The sequence below is a fragment of the Leptonychotes weddellii genome, chromosome 5 (genome assembly GCF_054177405.1).
Source record: "Leptonychotes weddellii isolate Sample4059 chromosome 5, ASM5417740v2, whole genome shotgun sequence".
NCBI lineage: Eukaryota > Metazoa > Chordata > Mammalia > Carnivora > Phocidae > Leptonychotes > Leptonychotes weddellii.
In genome coordinates this window covers 154,526,771-154,543,314 of record NC_138373.1, presented here as the reverse complement: position 1 = coordinate 154,543,314, position 16,544 = coordinate 154,526,771, and the positions used below count along the sequence as shown (strand labels likewise).

Genomic DNA, 16,544 nt, shown 5'->3' with positions numbered 1-16,544 from the left:
TGGAGCATATATTCTGTGTTGGGGAGTGAAACCATCCACTGTAGAGACTCAGAACTGTCCAGAGACCAGAACCCAGCTGGTCACTGGACACCGCCCTGTGCTGCCCTGGGCCAGGCATCTCCTGGCCCAGTTCCAGGGGTTGGGGGAAACGGGTAAGCCCCTCTGGTCACCAGCTTTTGAGAGAACTGCCACCACGTGGACCTGCTCTGAGCTTTTGCTCTGCATGCCCCTTCTGTGCTTCCCTTTTAGGATGAGTGTGCAAACCATCCGAAACGTTTTTAGTGTCGAGACTGGCTATCGGCTCTCAGACGATCAAATAGTCAACCATTTTCCGAACCACTACGAACTGACCCGGAAGGACCTGATGGTGAAGAATATTAAAAGATACAGGAAGGAGCTGGAGAAGGAAGGGAGTCCTCTAGCAGAGAAAGACGAAAATGGGAAATACCTCTATCTGGGTTTGTGTCTTTCTCACTGGCCCCATGTTTCAAACACAGCCCTGAGTTCACTAGTGACACCAGGTACCGAGATGGTGACATGCTTGTGGTGGCTGGGCTGGGCACCTCTTCCATTCCACGTGTCTCCAGAATGGCAGGGCAGGGGCTCACATTTGGATCTGAGTTTCTAGGAGCGCCTTGGGAACATGGTGCACGTGAGGAAGAGCGCGTCCTCAGTACTCAGAGCTCAGTGCTCGTCCCGAACTGCAAGCTGCATTTTGTAATGCAGGCTCATCACTGCATCTGGCGGTTCCCAGGGAGAAGTGTGTCTACATACCCGGGAAAATTAAAGAACCAATCTCTCGGGGCCTCAGTTTCCTCATCTGATACATGGGGATAATAACAGGACCTAGCCCACAGGGTGCTGTGGGGATTAAAGGTTTGTGAAGTGCTTAGCACACAGGTGATAAGGTTATCGTACACGAATCGAATGGCAGAGGGGCTAGTCCTTTCGATACTGGCTCGGGGAGGGGGTGGCGTGAAGCAGCCTCAGAAAAAGCAGTGGCCATGTTTTCCTGCCCGTGACCATGTTGGCCTGGCTCACCCACTGCTGTGCCCTCTGTTTCCCCTTTCAGACTTTGTTCCGGTCACCTACATGCTGCCCGCTGACTACAACCTGTTCGTGGAGGAGTTCAGGAAGAGCCCCTCCAGCACCTGGATCATGAAACCTTGTGGCAAAGCCCAGGGGAAGGGCATCTTTCTGATCAACAAGCTCTCACAGATCAAAAAGTGGTCCCGGGACAGCAAAACTTCTTCGTGAGTGCAGGGCCCGCCCATCCCAGGGGCTTCCGAGTTAGGAGTTCCAGGCCACCTGTCAGTCTTGGCCGGGGCTTGGGGACCCTCGCTTGCTTTTGTAGGTGTGTGGCATTTGCCACGTGGCGCCGTGGCAGGGTTCTGTGGCTGCAGTCGTGTGATTGACTGTAGGATCCCACCTGAGGCAAGTTGCAAAGAAAAATGGTGTATGAACCAGCATACGGTCCCAGGAGCGGGGACCCTTGTGGGCTGCTCTTTGTTCTGGAAGTTTCTGTGAGACCCGCTCAGTCCTGGTATTTCTGAGGCAGTGAAGCATCTGCTTAAGATCTGGGCCCAGGGTATGTAGGTTTGAATCCCTGTCTATACTTACTGCCTGAGTACCTTTTGTTTGGGTAGACTTTTAACATGCTTCCTCTGGGTAAATGGGGGATGCCAACAGCACCACCCTCACGGGGGCAAGATGGGGATAGAATAGGTGAATCGGTGCGAGGCACATGGGAGTGTGTGCGGTCAGTGGCAGGGGGTGGCGCTGTGCGGTGTCAGGTCAGCTCTCTGCCCGGGGTTTGAGGGCTCCTTGGAACTGAGGATACCAGGCCAGGGGGGTTTGTTTTGTCTGGGGCTCACCCTGCCTCGGAGGGTCCTGAACCGCTCGGAGATGCTGGATTGTGAGTCTCTCCTGGAGGGCTGGTGGCTCACTGTCAGGGTTCCTAGGAGCGACAGGGTCACCTTCTCCTCGTGCAGAGCACTTAAGTCTGAGTGCACACTGCTGACCCCCACGTGGGTCAGGCCCAGGGAGCACGTCCCTGATGGGTTCCCAGAGACTGCTGGCACTGTCCTCCGGGGCAGGGGCACAGCTCGGGGGCTCCTCCATGGAGCCACCTGACCCCCGTTTTCTCCCCGACACACCGGCCTCTCACTTAATGAGAGGCAGAGGGCTTGTTACCAACCTTTGGTCTTTGCCATCTACCTTTGACCTTCTCTGACGTGTTTAGGTTTGTGACACAGTCTACTAAGGAAGCCTACGTGATCTCTCTCTACATTAACAACCCGCTGCTCATCGGCGGGAGGAAGTTTGACCTGCGCCTGTACGTTCTGGTGTCCACGTACCGCCCGCTGCGCTGTTACATGTGAGAGCCCCTGGGGTTCTGTCTCGCGCTTTGGCCCTCCCAGAGCGGGCAGCTCTTCGGAGACAGGAAGTAGATGAGCGTTGGCCCAGCCCTGGCGGGGGCAGTGACTGCTGATGGTCACAGGCTCTCTCTGTGGGGCGACGAACACAGGAAATCGAGTGTGGTACTCACCGCGCACCTCTGGGGTTACCAAGAAGCAGTTAGCTGTGCGCTGCAGGGGGACACTGTGGCATAGGAGTTATATCTTTTTTTTTTTTTAAGACTTTATTTATTCATTTGAGACACAGAGATACAGAGAGAGAGAGAGAGAGAGCATGAGCAGGGAGAGAGGCAGAGGGAGAGGGAGAAGCAGGCTCCTTGCTGGGCCAGGAGCCCGATGTGGGGCTCGATCCCAGGACCCTGAGATCATGACCTGAGCCAAAGGCAGACACTTAACGACTGAGCCACCCAGGCGCCCGGCATAGGAGTTGTATCTTAGTACGACTGTTACAAAAAAAAAAAAAAACATAAGAAAGCAGCTCTTTTAGAGGCTTAAAACCAAAAAAGGGGCTCTTTTAAGAGAACAAAGTATTATATGTATATATATTCTATTTTATTTATTTGAGAGTGAGAGCACGAGCAGGGGCAGAGGGAGAAGCAGGCTCCCCGCCGAGCAGGGAGCCCGATGTGGGGCTCGATCCCAGGACCCCGAGATCACAACTTGGGCCGAAGGCGGACGCTTTACCGACTGAGCCACCCAGGCGGCTCCTGAGTGTTGTATTTTCTTTATGCTTCTCCTCCGAGCGTTGAAGTAATCTAACTTCCCGCGTAGGTATAAGCTCGGGTTTTGCCGCTTCTGCACAGTGAAGTACACCCCGAGCACCAGCGAGCTGGACAACATGTTCGTTCACCTTACCAACGTGGCCATTCAGAAACATGGGGTAAGTGCGTCCCTTCCGTCGAGCTGAAGGAAATGGACCCTTTTGGTGGGTTTCATTCTATTTGTGTGAGAGGGCAGGCGGCTACAGGAGTGGAATTCCAGACGCCCTGGCACTCAGCAGGAGCGGGGGCCTCAGTCTCTGGCGCGGCTGCCCCAGCACATCAGTGAGGCCGGCCTCGGGGGGGTGGCTTGGGGAGAAGGAAAGCCCCGGGATCAAGCCCTGCCTTCTGGCTCCGTGACCTGGGGCAAGTTAATTTGACTCTCCGAGCCTAGCGTGGGTTTTTCGCTTGTAAAAGGAGATAATGTCACTCCCTCGTGGGAGTGGTGGGAGGACGCATGACTTGCTGAGCACCTGTCTGGGTTGGTGCCCTGCTGAGTGCCGGGGCTACACCGATGGCCAGAAACTAGCTGGGTCCCTCCTCGGGGAGCCTAGGCCTGTCGGGGAAAGATAGGTGTCAGGGAATGTGTCATCATGAACCGAGGTGCGAGCTCTGAGGCTAGCGAGTGCACATCTAGAAGAGCGTGGGATGAAGGGGTCCCTCGTCCGCAGGGCTGGAGAAGACGTCGGTGCAGAAGTGGAGTGGTGCTCGAGCAGAGACCCGAGGTGTAAGCGGGGATTACCCAGGCCAGAAAAGGGTGTTTGGGCGGAGGGTACAGCGTGTGCCGGGGCCCCATGGCAGGAAGGAGCACTGCAGCGGCTGTGAGCAGGCCAGGGTGGCTGGAACCCCCAGAGCGATGGTGGTGGAGTCGGGTACCCGGTGAGGCCAGGGAGGGCCCAGACGCAGGACGTCATAGGTTCTGTGTGGGCTTTGGGGCTTTACTCTGGTCCTAACAAAAATGTTCGGAAGGTCTCATTTCTTTATGAGAGGGTCTTCTGTTTGGACCTTGCTTGATTGGAAGCCTTGAGTACCTTGGTCCTTTTTTAAATGTAATTTGAGTGGAAAGAGCGTAAGTGTTGATAGAAAACAAGCTTTTTTTGAGCAACCTACTGAAGGGTTTGGTCAGACCAGCCTGGGCTCCATCCCCTGTCCATCCCTTACCCTCCGTGTAACTTGGGCAAGTCACCCCGGCCTCCCTGGGCCACCTCGTCTGCAAACAGGAGCCCTGGAATTACCTTGCTGGTGACCATTTACTGAGGGCCTCGATAGTCTTCTGTGTGAGGCCGACCCTGATTCACTGCCCAGCAGGTTCCCCTGAGAGCAGACTGGCGAGCACCACTGTTACACGTTCAAGGTGGGAGGAGCAAGGGTGGCTTGGCCAGAAGCTTATTCATAAGAATTGGGAAAATGAGCTGTCACGGGACGCAGCACCAAACTTACCAGCCATTTGGAGAAAGCTGAGCAATGACATCAGGCCCTTTGTCGCCAAGTAGCCCGGTTAGTGAGGTCTGGGTGCGGGCTGGGAGATGACAGTGCCGACCTGAGTCCGCTTGGTGTCCCTGAGCATGTTGGCCTGCCAAGCCGCCAGGGGGTGGGGAGGGGGGTGCTGGGGAGCCACACTGAAATTGGGAGGGCTCCATTCTGTAGGCCTTCTCAGGACACCAGTCAGCTGAGTCACTATTTCATCAATAAGAAACAGAAACCATTTTTTTTTTTAAATCCGTGGAAGGGGGGAGCAGAAGGCAGGCCTTTTAGCTTGGCATCTCTGCAATGCACCAGAAGGCTCTGTGCTTTCTTTGGGTTCTATTTGTGAATGCTTCGCTTGTTAACGTGAGAAAGTGCTTACTCAGAGAAACCTAAGTTTCAGTCCCGAGTAGAAGCCTCGCATGGCTCTCATTAGGCTTGCGTGAAGGACAGATGTTGTACTGGACACTGAAATGTTAAAGCGTCTGTTGGGCACATCTACCCAGTGTCCCTGGGCGCAGGGCACAGCCCGGTGCCTGGGTCAGAGACTGCGAAGGGGCATCCCCACCCTCAGGAAACTCAGGGACCAGCAGGGGAGGCAGATGGCAAAGGACAGATGATGAGGGAGGCCTTGGGGCTGCGGTAGGGGCTCAGGTGTGTGGGAGAGGCCCACTAGGAGGCAGATGGATCCAGCAGGCAGAGAAGGGGATGGAAAGAGCAGGGGTGCATCCTGATGTGCGCAGTGTTTGCAAATTGATTGATAAGGTATTCTGAAATAAATCTGATAAAATAATGTTCCAACAGTCCAAAAAGCAGGAGATGTTTCCTGCTGTTTATATCTACACATGTGTATTGTTTCTTTCTTTTTTTTTAAAGATTTTATTCATTTATTTAACAGAGAGATACACAGCGAGAGAGGGAACACAAGCAGGGGGAGTGGGAGAGGGAGAAGCAGGCTTCCTGCGGAGGAGGGAGCCCGATGCGGGGCTCGATCCCAGGACCCTGGGATCATGACCCAAGCCAAAGGCAGACGCTTAACCGACTCAGTGACCCAGGCGCCCCTTAGTTCCCACTTCTCATCTTTATACTTAGGAAAACGAAGCCTGGTCTCATAACCTCCTGATGTACTTCAGGATTTTCTAGCTTTTGCCTCCAAAAGAGAGCATTAGGTAGAGAGTCAATGTTTAGGGTCAGAGGACTAGAAAGAGCCGTGGATGAGGGTGAGAAAGCCGGGCTCGGGTGCCAGCTCCCTCGTGGCCCGGGTAGAAGCTCGGGCAGGTCACATAACCCCTCTGAGCCCAAGTCTCTTACCCACGGATGGGACATTGTGAGGACTTGCGTGTGTGGTGCTCTTGGACTACGGTGCCCAGTACCGCGTGTGGCTTCTCTGAGAGCAGACTCACAGGCAGAGATGAGTGTGCAGGGGGTCTGCTGGGGCAACGGCGGGGGAGGGGTCCAGACAGGGCAGAGGGAAGGTCGAGCTGGGACGCAACAGCGACAGGGTGCCTGGAGCTGGGTGGTCCTGCAGAGTCATCCAGGATGGATCAGGGACCGAGGGACCCTGGCATCAGCCTGTAACAGGCTGCAGGCTGCCAGGGTGGGCATGACCTTGGACTGGGCTGCTCCTGTTAGCCAGGGGCAGCTCCCAGAGATGTCTGGGCTGGAAGCTGGGGTCTGGGTGGCACTCCACAGCATGCATTGAGGGCGGTGAATTACTAAGTGTGAATGTTACTACTAGAGGTGAGTATTTTAAAACATACCCGTATAGGGGGCCCCAGCACACATTCTAGCGGGAAAGAGCAGGTGCTAGATTCCTCAGGGTGCATTGCCTGGAGCCCTGTGCCCTTTCCCACACCAGGAAGACTACAACCACATCCACGGGGGCAAGTGGACCGTGAGCAACCTGCGGCTCTACCTGGAGAGCACCCGAGGCAAGGAGGTGACCGGCAAGCTGTTTGACGAGATCCACTGGATCATCGTGCAGTCGCTGAAGGCCGTGGCGGTGAGTGCCTGGCGGGGGGCGGAGCTGGGCTGGGGCCTGTGAGCAGAGCCACTGAGTGTGGGCGGCGGGGGATGCTTGTTCTTTTGCCACAAATACTTGTCTTTACGGGCTCACCTCCCTCATGTCCACGTGTCTGGCAGAGGCCGGGGCAGTTTCGGGGAGGTAGTGGGGCCGGCTTCCAGCTGGGTGCTGCCCAGGGCGTGCCAGGTGCCAGACGAGTCCTGCTGGGGTCACCAGCAGCTCTTCTGTGCCAGGGGATGGAGGAGGCCCACTTTGGCGTGAGCGGACGGTCAGAGATGGCTCGCGGTGGCCTCCTCGGGTTTAGGCCTCCTGCTCTGTGACATCATGGACATCCAGACACCCACCTCTCCGCTTGTTGCCTCAAGTCTGCTGTTTGTTGGCTGGTTTGCAGTTTTTGCTTGTGTTTTGTTTTACTGTTCCAAAGCAGGCGGGCATCTCTTTTTGAGGGAAAGGAAAGAAATAAACACCAGGCCACCAGCATGTGGGCCACTGTGTTCAGAGCTTCACATGTGGGCTCCCAGATTCTCATCACTCTGTGACTCATAAGCAAAATGGAGGCTCAGCCCTGGAGCGAGGAAGTGCAGGGACAGGCTCTGGGGCCCAGGCCTGCCGAGGGGGCTCCCAACAGACTGGCCCACTGGCTATGGGACCTGAGGGCACTTGGCCTGGCCCTGGGCGTAGGCAGCAAGTCCCGTGGAGAGTGTATGCCCAGCCTCTCGGAGCCTCGGAGGCCTTCTCCGTGAAATCGGGAGACGGTGGTGTGGGGGGGTTGGAGAGTTAGCAACTTCCTGTCCAGCAGAGGCTGCTGGGACAATGGTGTGGGCAGGGGCTGGGGGTAGGACCCCAGGCTCTCCGGGGAGATGCAGTTCCACTGACTCCCCTGGAAAAACAGCCGCCTAATTCTTGGCCGCCTCCCCCACCTCCCTACCCCCCAGCCTGGTTTTCCTCCAGCGGGTAAGCCTGGACTGGCCTGTCTCCCCTCAGGAGTTTCAGGTCTAAGTCCAGTGTTTGAAGAGCGTCCACATACCCACTAATGTGTAAAAAGGCCTCACTGTCGTGTCTGTCGTGTCTGTGAGCTTCACTCACTGTGGGGTGCACGAGGGGCCCCAGGGCGCGTGTGATGTGGCTGCTTGCTGGGCCTTCCCACAGGTTTTGATCCACGTAGCCTGGGCAGGGCCTGGGAATGTGCGTTGTGAGTGGCTAGCAGGATTTTTTTTTTACATACCTGGAGAACAGTTTATGAAGTGGAATTGAACATTAAAAAGAAAATCCACAATCGGGCTCCCTGCTCCTTGGGAGCCTGCTTCTCCCTCTGCCTCTCTCTCTGTCTCTCATGAATAAATAAATAAAATCTTTAAAAAAAAAAAAAAAAAGAAAAGAAAATCCACAAATTGTCAGTAAATGGATTGACTCTTGTCACAGAGAACGGAGGTTGACCTGGCATCCCGCATCCTTAAGGGCCCGAGAAGGGCCTAGCAGCCTGGTGGACAGTGTCTGTTCGTGATGAGAGGCTGCATAGGCCTTCACTCTGTGTGCCGGCTGAGGAGCAGGACTTTGGTCTGCTCCGAGGACAGTCCCATGCGGACAGAGATGCCGCTGCTCTGATCAGGCCTCGGATGAGTGAGGCCCGGAGACCCCGGTGATCGCTTCGTGATGTCCCCTCGGAGACTGAGGGAAGTTTCCATGTCTGAGCTGAGGAGGAGGAGGAACCGGGAGGGATGGAGGGAAGCACCAGGGGCGGAGGTGGGGCGCGCTGGTCTTGGCAGTGAGACCCCCACACGCCAGCACCCAGCACTGCCAGGAGGTCCCGCCGCCCGGCCGCCCGCGCCTCCGAGGTGGTGGTGTCGGCCGGGCCCTGCTGAGGCCACCGTCCAAGCCACCCCTTACTCTCTTGCAGCCGGTGATGAACAATGACAAACACTGCTTCGAGTGCTATGGGTACGACATCATCGTCGACGACAAGCTGAAGCCCTGGCTGATTGAGGTAACCGCGCTGCTGCAGCCCGTGGGGCTGCTCGCCCACCCAGCTGCCCCTGCCCTGCCTCAGGCTCGGCAGGACTGGGGCAGATTCGGCCGATGAGATGTAACAGGGACAGATAGTCAGGTGCGACAAGCTTGCTGCTGAACAGTGAGCACACTCCTGATCTCTCACCTGCGAATCCAGCCCACGGAGCCGGCTTCCCTCGTCCGGACGAGCTCGGTGCCCTGGTGCTCCCAGGTGCTTCCAGAAGCATCGTGCCCCGGAGGCCCTGCCCTGTCCTCATGGGGACATTGTTCCCATTCAGGAAAGGATCTCCCAGACCCGGAAGCCTGTGGGAGGTGGTAGCATACGGTCCAGAGATAAGGGATGTTATCTTTTTCCGACCAAGGCGTAGTCTGGGAGTGGATTCATCTGCCTGTTTCCGGGCATGGACGGGATGCAGCGGTGGCTGGCCTAGGTGCTCACACCCTTTCTCTGGGGACAGGCCCGGGTGATGCTGGCCTCAGCCGCAGTGGCGCTGGCATGCACGCCCGAGGCCCAGAGCCTGCCTTGCTGGGGTTGCCCCGCTTTGCTTTGTGGCCAGACGGAGGAGCTCGGGCCTCAGGGGACACAGGGTTGGACACGCCATGACAATGCGGGCCGTCTGTTCCATTGGTTCATTTCCCTGCGTGTGCCTCTGAGCACTGGTGGAGGTAGATGGCTCAAGCCTTTGAGCTCAGTCCCATTTTGAGCCAGGAAAGCGGGGTCTCAACAGGAAGTTGTGAGTGGCAACAACTTGTAGGGAAATTCACTGGGAGCCCTTACAGGAAGCTGCTGGGAGAGCCAAGTCATCAGAGAGCAAACTGTTCCAGAACAGTGTTTTCCAGGTTACTTCTTTTACTGCCAAAGCTGCGAGTGTGTGGGTGTGTGGGTGTGTGTACGTGTGCGTGCATGCATGGAGATATATGTAGATATCTAGAGAAATCTGCAGATGCATATATAAAATATTTATGCATTCTCTTTTTCCATTTTAGAAGTCCAGTACACTATCCATTGTGCTACAGAGTGTTTTTTTCCATTTTAAACAGAGTAACTTGAATGGAAGTCAAACTTTCCTTGATGTGCTAGATCATAATTGTGAATAATACTTCTATCATAATGACAGATCTTAATCTTAGCATATTTATAATAATCCTGGCATTATGATATGCTAGCGTAGTAATTCCTTTTTTTTTTTTTAATATTTTATTTATTTATTTGACAGAGAGAGAGAGAACACAAGTAGGCAGAGTGGCAGGCAGATGGAGAGGGAGAAGCAGACTCCCCACTGAGCAGGGAGCCGGATGCGGGGCTCGATCCCAGGACCCCGGGATCATGACCTGAGCCGAAGGCAGCCGCTTAACTGACTGAGCCACCCAGGCGCCCCGCTAGCGTAGTAATTCCAAGGGCGCCTGAGGTTCATACAGTACCTTTTACTGCTGAACATTAACTACCTTACTAGCAGCATAGAGACAGTCTGGCTGTTTGGGAGAAACCTAAACAACTTGAACACTTGCTGCCTCCACTCTCCCACAGCCTGAGGAAACAGCTAACCAAGATCATTACAACTGTGCCTAAAGTAAGAGTAAATAGGTGGTGACTCGGGGCCTGTGGGACTCTCCACACAGCCGATGACTGCATTTTAACCTGTGGACTTTTGACATTGCTTAGCTCCTCGGGGGCCTTATGGGACTAACTTTCTGTCTTTCAGATGGGTTTCTCATTTGGCAGAATATTGCTTTGTTGGTGAGGTATTACTCTCTTTGCCAAAAAGGGGCCCACTGGGGACGCCTGGCTGGCTCAGTCGGTAGAGCATCCGACTCTTGATCTCGGGGTCATGAGTTTGAGCCCCATGTTGGGTATAGAGATTACTTAAAGGTGGGGGGCATTACTTTTTCAACCCCACAATGCTGCTTGGTCAGGGTGATTTGGTTCACTGATTCTAGCAAAGCTTGGGGCGGGGGGCTTTCAATACTTTGGACAGAGCTCATCACATAGGTAGACACTGAAGTTATGTTTATGATCCACATTCACTTAACTTTTTTTTTCTAAAGATTTTATTTATTTGCGAGAGAGAGAAGACACGAGTGGATGGAGGGGCACAGGGAGAGGCAGACTTCCCGCTGAGCAGGGAGCCCAACGTGGGGCTCGATCCCAGGACCCCAGGATCACGATCTGAGCCGAAGGCAGACGCTTAAGCAACTGAGCCACCCAGGCGTCCCTTCACTTAACATTTTTATTTGTGTGATAAGTGATTTGCAGGTCATAATCCCAACCTGTTTTCAATACTATTTATATTTCATCTAATAGCTAATGGAAGCAGATCCTAAAATGCTTCCTATACAAAGTACCGGACGATATTAGATATGAGCAGTATGAAATGACAGCTTGACTTATAGTGTGTGGTAGTGGGCGTTTTCCTCAGCAGTGCGTGTGTTCACACCACAGGAATCTGTGATCCAAGTGAACAACACGGTTCCTTTCCTCTCGTAGGTGAATGCGTCCCCGTCTCTCACTTCCAGCACTGCCAACGACCGAATCCTTAAGTATAACCTGATCAACGACACCCTCAATATTGCAGTCCCTAATGGCGAGATTCCAGACTGTAAATGGAACAAGTCACCCCCGAAGGAAGTTCTCGGCAATTACGAAATTCTGTAAGTTTGTGTGTAGACTGGGCAGCTGTCCTTGTGTGTTTCAGATTGAGGGGAGCCAGGACCCAACTTGGATTGTCTGCATGTGTGTGGACTTGCCTTGTTTGGGCTGAGCATTTCATTTATTAATGATGTTATAGGATAGATCATGTTGTAGCGGAAAAACGGGTCTTAAACTAGGCCTTTGTCTGGGTCTTTTACTTGATCAATATTGATGATGTGTTTGCCACCTGCTGGGCACCACGTGAGCCGCTGGGGCAGGTGGGAGCAGGTGGGAGATCGCTAATGCAAGCAGTCTTCCGGAGTTGGGAAGACGAGAATGCTCATGATGATAGCTGACAGCTGAGGGCTGCCCACATGCCCGGAACTGTGCTGAGTGCCTCATTTCCCCAGCGACCCCCTGAGGTCAGTATTGTCATTAGCCCCATCTCACGCAAGCGGAAACAAGGTTTAGAGAGGTACAGTGGCCTGTTGGCGGCGGCAGGAAGTGGGAGCAGCGTGAGAGCCTCTTGGGGACAGTGGTTGAGCAACGTACTGTTGGTTCAAACCGTGGAATAGAGGGTGGCCCAGGAGCTCTGGTGGGGCCTGGGAGGCCGAGGGAGGAAAGCAGGTTGCAGAAAAGGGCACGCGAGGGACGCACGTTAGCTTGTCCGCGTGGATGCGGCTACCGTGGGCTGTGAGGTGTGGAAGGGGAGCTGGAGGAAAGAGGAAAATAGTGCCCCAGACTGGAAGAGGGACACGTGTAAGGGTCACGTTAGTCCTTCTGTAAAAGTAAAAATGCGTGTAACGTCCCAAGAGAACAAAGGAAGACATTTGTAGTGAAGGTCACGTGCTGCACACAGGTCCCAGGCCCACGGCTGGTCGGCGTTGCTGGCGTGGGGCCCCGGGCTCCAGAGCCCACGGCTGACCACCTCCCCGCCTACGCCGGGCGTGGCCTTGGTGTGTGTACAGCACTGGGGAGGGTGGAGGGTCAACTCAGAAGGGAAACGTGGGGGCCTCCGGGGGCGGTGGTGGGGAGCTGCAGGCGTGACCACTCAGCGTGGTGGGTGGTTTCCTCCAGCCACGGTCAGTGGTTAAGTGGGCTAAGTGCAGGGTAAGCAGAGGGCGCGAAGTGACCAGCCCTGGGGCTTGTCGGGCACGGAGGAGGGCGAGAGAGGAGGACAGTGCGAGGGGGTGGGAGGGCACCAGAGGTCCTGGTGGTTGCGGGCTGTTGGGGTTGGGGCACCAGCAAAGCGAGCTGGGGAAGAAGAGGCAGAGGTCAGAGGGAGTGTCTGCAGTCCGGGCTTTGCAGGGTTGCTGGACGTGACAAGGTCGGGGGCCGTGGGAATGGGCCTGAGCTGGGGAGGAGGACGAGGTCATGGGGGGGGCACAGGGTCAGGGAATTGGGGTCTCCTGTTTGGTCACTGCAGCGGCTAACACTTGTGAGCTGCAGGCCTGAATGGTAAGGAATTAGGTTACAGCTAACTGCCCACGGCGGGCGATGGATTCTGCTGACCTGGGAAGGAGGTTTTGGAGATGGGGGGCTCCCTCCAGGCCCAGGGGCATGATGGGTAGGAGAGAAAGCACCCCCACTGGAGGGGCTGCAGGGAAGCAGTGTCTTCAGGGAGAGCCCGGTTTTAGCGCAGGAAGGTGTAGGGGACATTCCAGGATGAGGTGGAGACTCGGGGGTTTGCTGGCGACGGGCGAGTTCTGAGTGCGCAGAGGAAGAGCTTGGGGGTGGTCAGACTGGGGCGTGTCCGGAGCCTCTGGGGGTGGCAGTGGGGGAGGGGCAGGGTGACGTGCAGGAGACAGGGGCTGAGTCCTGACGGCCTCTGAGGCAGACGGGGGTGGAGTATGTGGAGGAGTCCTGCCTCCTGCCAGGAGCGTGAGGGACTTGGTGGATCTGTCTTCATCCAGCCAGGGTGGTGGCAGGCTGGGCAGTCGGGAGCCCCTGGGGCCCTTGAGGGAGGGCGGCAGACACCCCACTTCCGGTTAAAGACCCAGAGGTCAGAGCCTCACTGCTGTTAGTTGACGACAGAAAGGTGACACACACACCCGCCCCCCCCGCCCCCACTCAGCCGCCCTCTGCCCGCTCCTGTGAGTCAGGAAGGCTCCAGCGCAGAGCTTCCAGGCGCTTCCATGCAGGCCTCCTCCCTAGTGCTTCGGATGACCTCACGGTCAGGAATCCCATTGGCTGACAGCCACGGCCTCTTGCAGCAGTAGCTGGCTGCGCGGGGAGGGAGGGCCCTGACTTTCTACCGCGTCAGGTGCTCTGCCTCCCGTGGGGTGCTCACAGCGGTCTCCAGAGTGTGCCAGTAGCCAGAGCAGCAAGCCAGGCTGCCAGTTCGCTGCCCAAGGTCAACCACTGGTGCTGGCCCCCAGAAGTAGGCACTCCTGTTGCCCTGATCGCTGTGCTGGCCTTCAAGCCACGAGGCCTGGCCTTCTGTGCCTGCAGCCTCCAGGGCTCAGGTCTGAAGGTGCTGGGTATACTCGTCCAGCCTTTAAAACCCTACTGTCCAGGGGCGCCTGGGTGGCAGTCAGTTAAGCATCCGACTCCTGATTTCGGCTCAGGTCATATTTCAGGGTTGTGAGATGGAGCCCCGCATCCGGCTCCGTGCTTAGCACAGAGTCGGCTTGAGATTCTCTCTCTCCCTCTGCCCCTCCCCCACTCACTCTCCCTCTCTAAATAAATCAATTTTTTTTAAAGATTTTATTTAGTTGTCAGAGAGTGTGCGCAAGCAGGGGGAGCGGCAGGCAGAGGGAGAAGCCGAGATACAGAGAGAGAGAGAGAGAGAGAGAGAGCATGAGCAGGGGGAGAGACAGAGGGAGAGGGAGAAGCAGGCTCCCCGCTGAGCAAGGATCCCGATGCGGGGCTCGATCCCAGGACCCTGGGGTCATGACCTGAGCCGAAGGCAGACGCCAACTGAGCCACCTAGGCGTCCTAATAAATAAATCTTTAAAAATAAATAAATAAATAAATAAATAAAACACTACTGCCTGAACCCTGCCGGTTACTGCAATCTGCTTGTCATTCTAGCAGGAGTGAAGCCTGCTAGAATGAGAAGGGGCCCTAGAAGACCATCTGCCTGATTCTCCTCCACATTAGCACCACCCCTGGGAATAGTGTGTCCCAGATGTCAGCTGCTTGCCACATGCACAGTGAGACTGGTAACCCCTGTGTGGTCCTTCCCCCCCCCCCGGCCCCCATCATTCAGTAGATTCTTACTGCACACCCACCCAGGAATGAGGTGCTGGGGGCAACTGTGAACCAGACAAATGGGGTCACTGCAGTCCTTAGGTCAGCGATGTAGACACAGAACCAGCAACAGAGTGCTAATGGGGGTGGTGCTAACATGTGAACAGGGAGTCCAGGGGCTCTAGCAGTCCTTGGGGTGAGGAGGGGCCCCCACAGGCAGAACCTCCAGTGTTCCTGGGGAGTCCTCCCTCCAGCATCATCTCTCCCTAAGGAGATGGGGGAGAGGAGGGCCCTACCTGTTGCCCTGATCGCCATTCCAGCAGAGGGAAACCCCGTAGTGTCTGTTGTGTGGATAACAGTCAACAAACCAGCCTTCTTCCTCCTTGCCTTCCCTTTCGGCCCCCCGTTTCCCAGCAGAAGCACAGCGCAGAAAATATGTTCTTCAGCTTCAGAAGCTTCTCTCCCACACCACTCTCAACCTGCAGATTCTGATTCTGGGAATAAACGTAGAACAGAAATACCCCTTTTCCAGAAGTCAGCAAAACTCAGCTAAAGCAACATAGCTGAGCATCTTCGTACCTTTTGCATTTGACATGAACATCCACTTACAACAGAGGATCCCCAGTCAGGGCGTGGCCACCAAAGGATACCTAGGAAGGAGGTTTAATAGGGAACAGAAATGCTTTTCACGCTCCTGATCCACAGGGTGAAAAGGTCCCAATTGGGAATCTGAAGTCTTGGGTTTTACTTGATCCCACAGCCCTTAGGACGCTGAGTAAACCTCTCCCAAGTCTCAGATAGGAAGTAGGGGGTCAGTCAGGAGGGTGATGGGAAGTCACCTTGGGGATAGGAGACCCCATCGCCAGAGGCTGTACCTGCCAGGCCCTGCGGGTGATGCAGTGCCATTTCTCCAGCCTCATGGACCCCCTAAGAGGGGCTCACCGTGGCGGGAGAGGCCAGGGACTACCCAGATGTCCTAACCGGGCAGGGGCGCCTGAGGTTTCAGCTCTGTCCTTTCTGAGGCAAAAGCCCAGGCTCTCTTTCCTACACGGGGTCATGCTTTCACACCGCACAGGCCAGGCGCGAAAACGTTGTGGGGGAGGGGCTGGGTAGGTCTCAGCTGGTGGAGGCTGGATCTGGCCTTTCTTGTGGGGTGAACTGCCCGCCCTGTCCTGGTCCCCTCACCCCGGGGCGGGTCATTCACACCCCGTTCCCCATCTGAAATGGGGTCAGTCATACCTGCCAACAGATGCTGTGTATAAAAGTATTTCCAGACGTCAGTCTTCTCCCTCACCTCCCTGGTGTCCCATTCGTGTTTCCTTTGGGGTCACTGCCGACTTCCATCTGGTAGGAAGCTTTCATAAAATGTCAACTGCAGGAGCCGGGGACAGTTCACAGAAGTAATTTAACAAGGCTGTACCTGTATGCTCTGTGGCCTCAGGCAGGGTTTGGGGGGCTGGCAGGCTGGATACATGCAGGGGGCGGGGGGGCAGGCTGCTTCCCTGGCCGACGTGGGATTTGCCACACTACGGCTCTGTGGCCCTGCTTGGCCAAATCCTGAAGATGTTCCTCTGTTTCTAGCTATGATGAAGAGCTGGCGCAGGGTGATGGGGCAGACCTGAGAAGTCGACAGGGCCAGTCACTGGGGCCCAAAGGGGGCCGATCGCGAGACTCGGGGAGAACTGTCCTCACAACCTGGAAGTGAGCACCAGTAGGCGCAAAAGACTGCAACCTGGACCCTGCCAGATACTCACTGCACCTGGGCCTATTTTGAAATTTCCTTTTTTTTAGAGCTTTTTTCCCCTTTCCTAAGCCCTGTAAATAAATAAAGGCATTTCTTTGGAAGGTGAAGGAGTCTCTTAAGAGGGAAAGATGCCCTGCTTCTCCTTTCCTCTCACACAATACTTCTGAGACCAGACATGTGGGGATTTTCCCCACACCTAGCCATTCTGCGCTCCTCTGGCTGGTGCTGGGTGTCCTACGATTTAGCTCCGTTTCAATAGCATCTGCCTGGAGCTGGCGTCCGATCCCACAGGTGAAGGACCCAGTCCCCC

General features: G+C 55.5%; 1 protein-coding gene across 4 annotated transcripts in view; it reads left to right on the top strand.

The window, feature by feature from the left end:
* Positions 1-16,341, top strand: part of TTLL1 (TTL family tubulin polyglutamylase complex subunit L1) — a 30,949-nt gene extending 14,608 nt beyond the window's left edge. For 3 of the 4 annotated variants that reach the window (XM_081822579.1, XM_081822578.1, XM_081822580.1), the window contains 8 exons: positions 250-458; positions 1,073-1,253; positions 2,243-2,377; positions 3,189-3,297; positions 6,498-6,641; positions 8,560-8,646; positions 11,155-11,318; positions 16,072-16,341. In XM_081822579.1, the coding sequence (XP_081678705.1) occupies positions 250-458; positions 1,073-1,253; positions 2,243-2,377; positions 3,189-3,297; positions 6,498-6,641; positions 8,560-8,646; positions 11,155-11,318; positions 16,072-16,195 (1,153 nt within the window). In that variant the 3' untranslated portion in view covers positions 16,196-16,341. The remainder of the gene's footprint in view (positions 1-249; positions 459-1,072; positions 1,254-2,242; positions 2,378-3,188; positions 3,298-6,497; positions 6,642-8,559; positions 8,647-11,154; positions 11,319-16,071) is intronic. The other variant, XM_081822581.1, reaches the window with a different exon arrangement.
* The last annotated feature ends 203 nt before the right edge of the window (positions 16,342-16,544 follow it).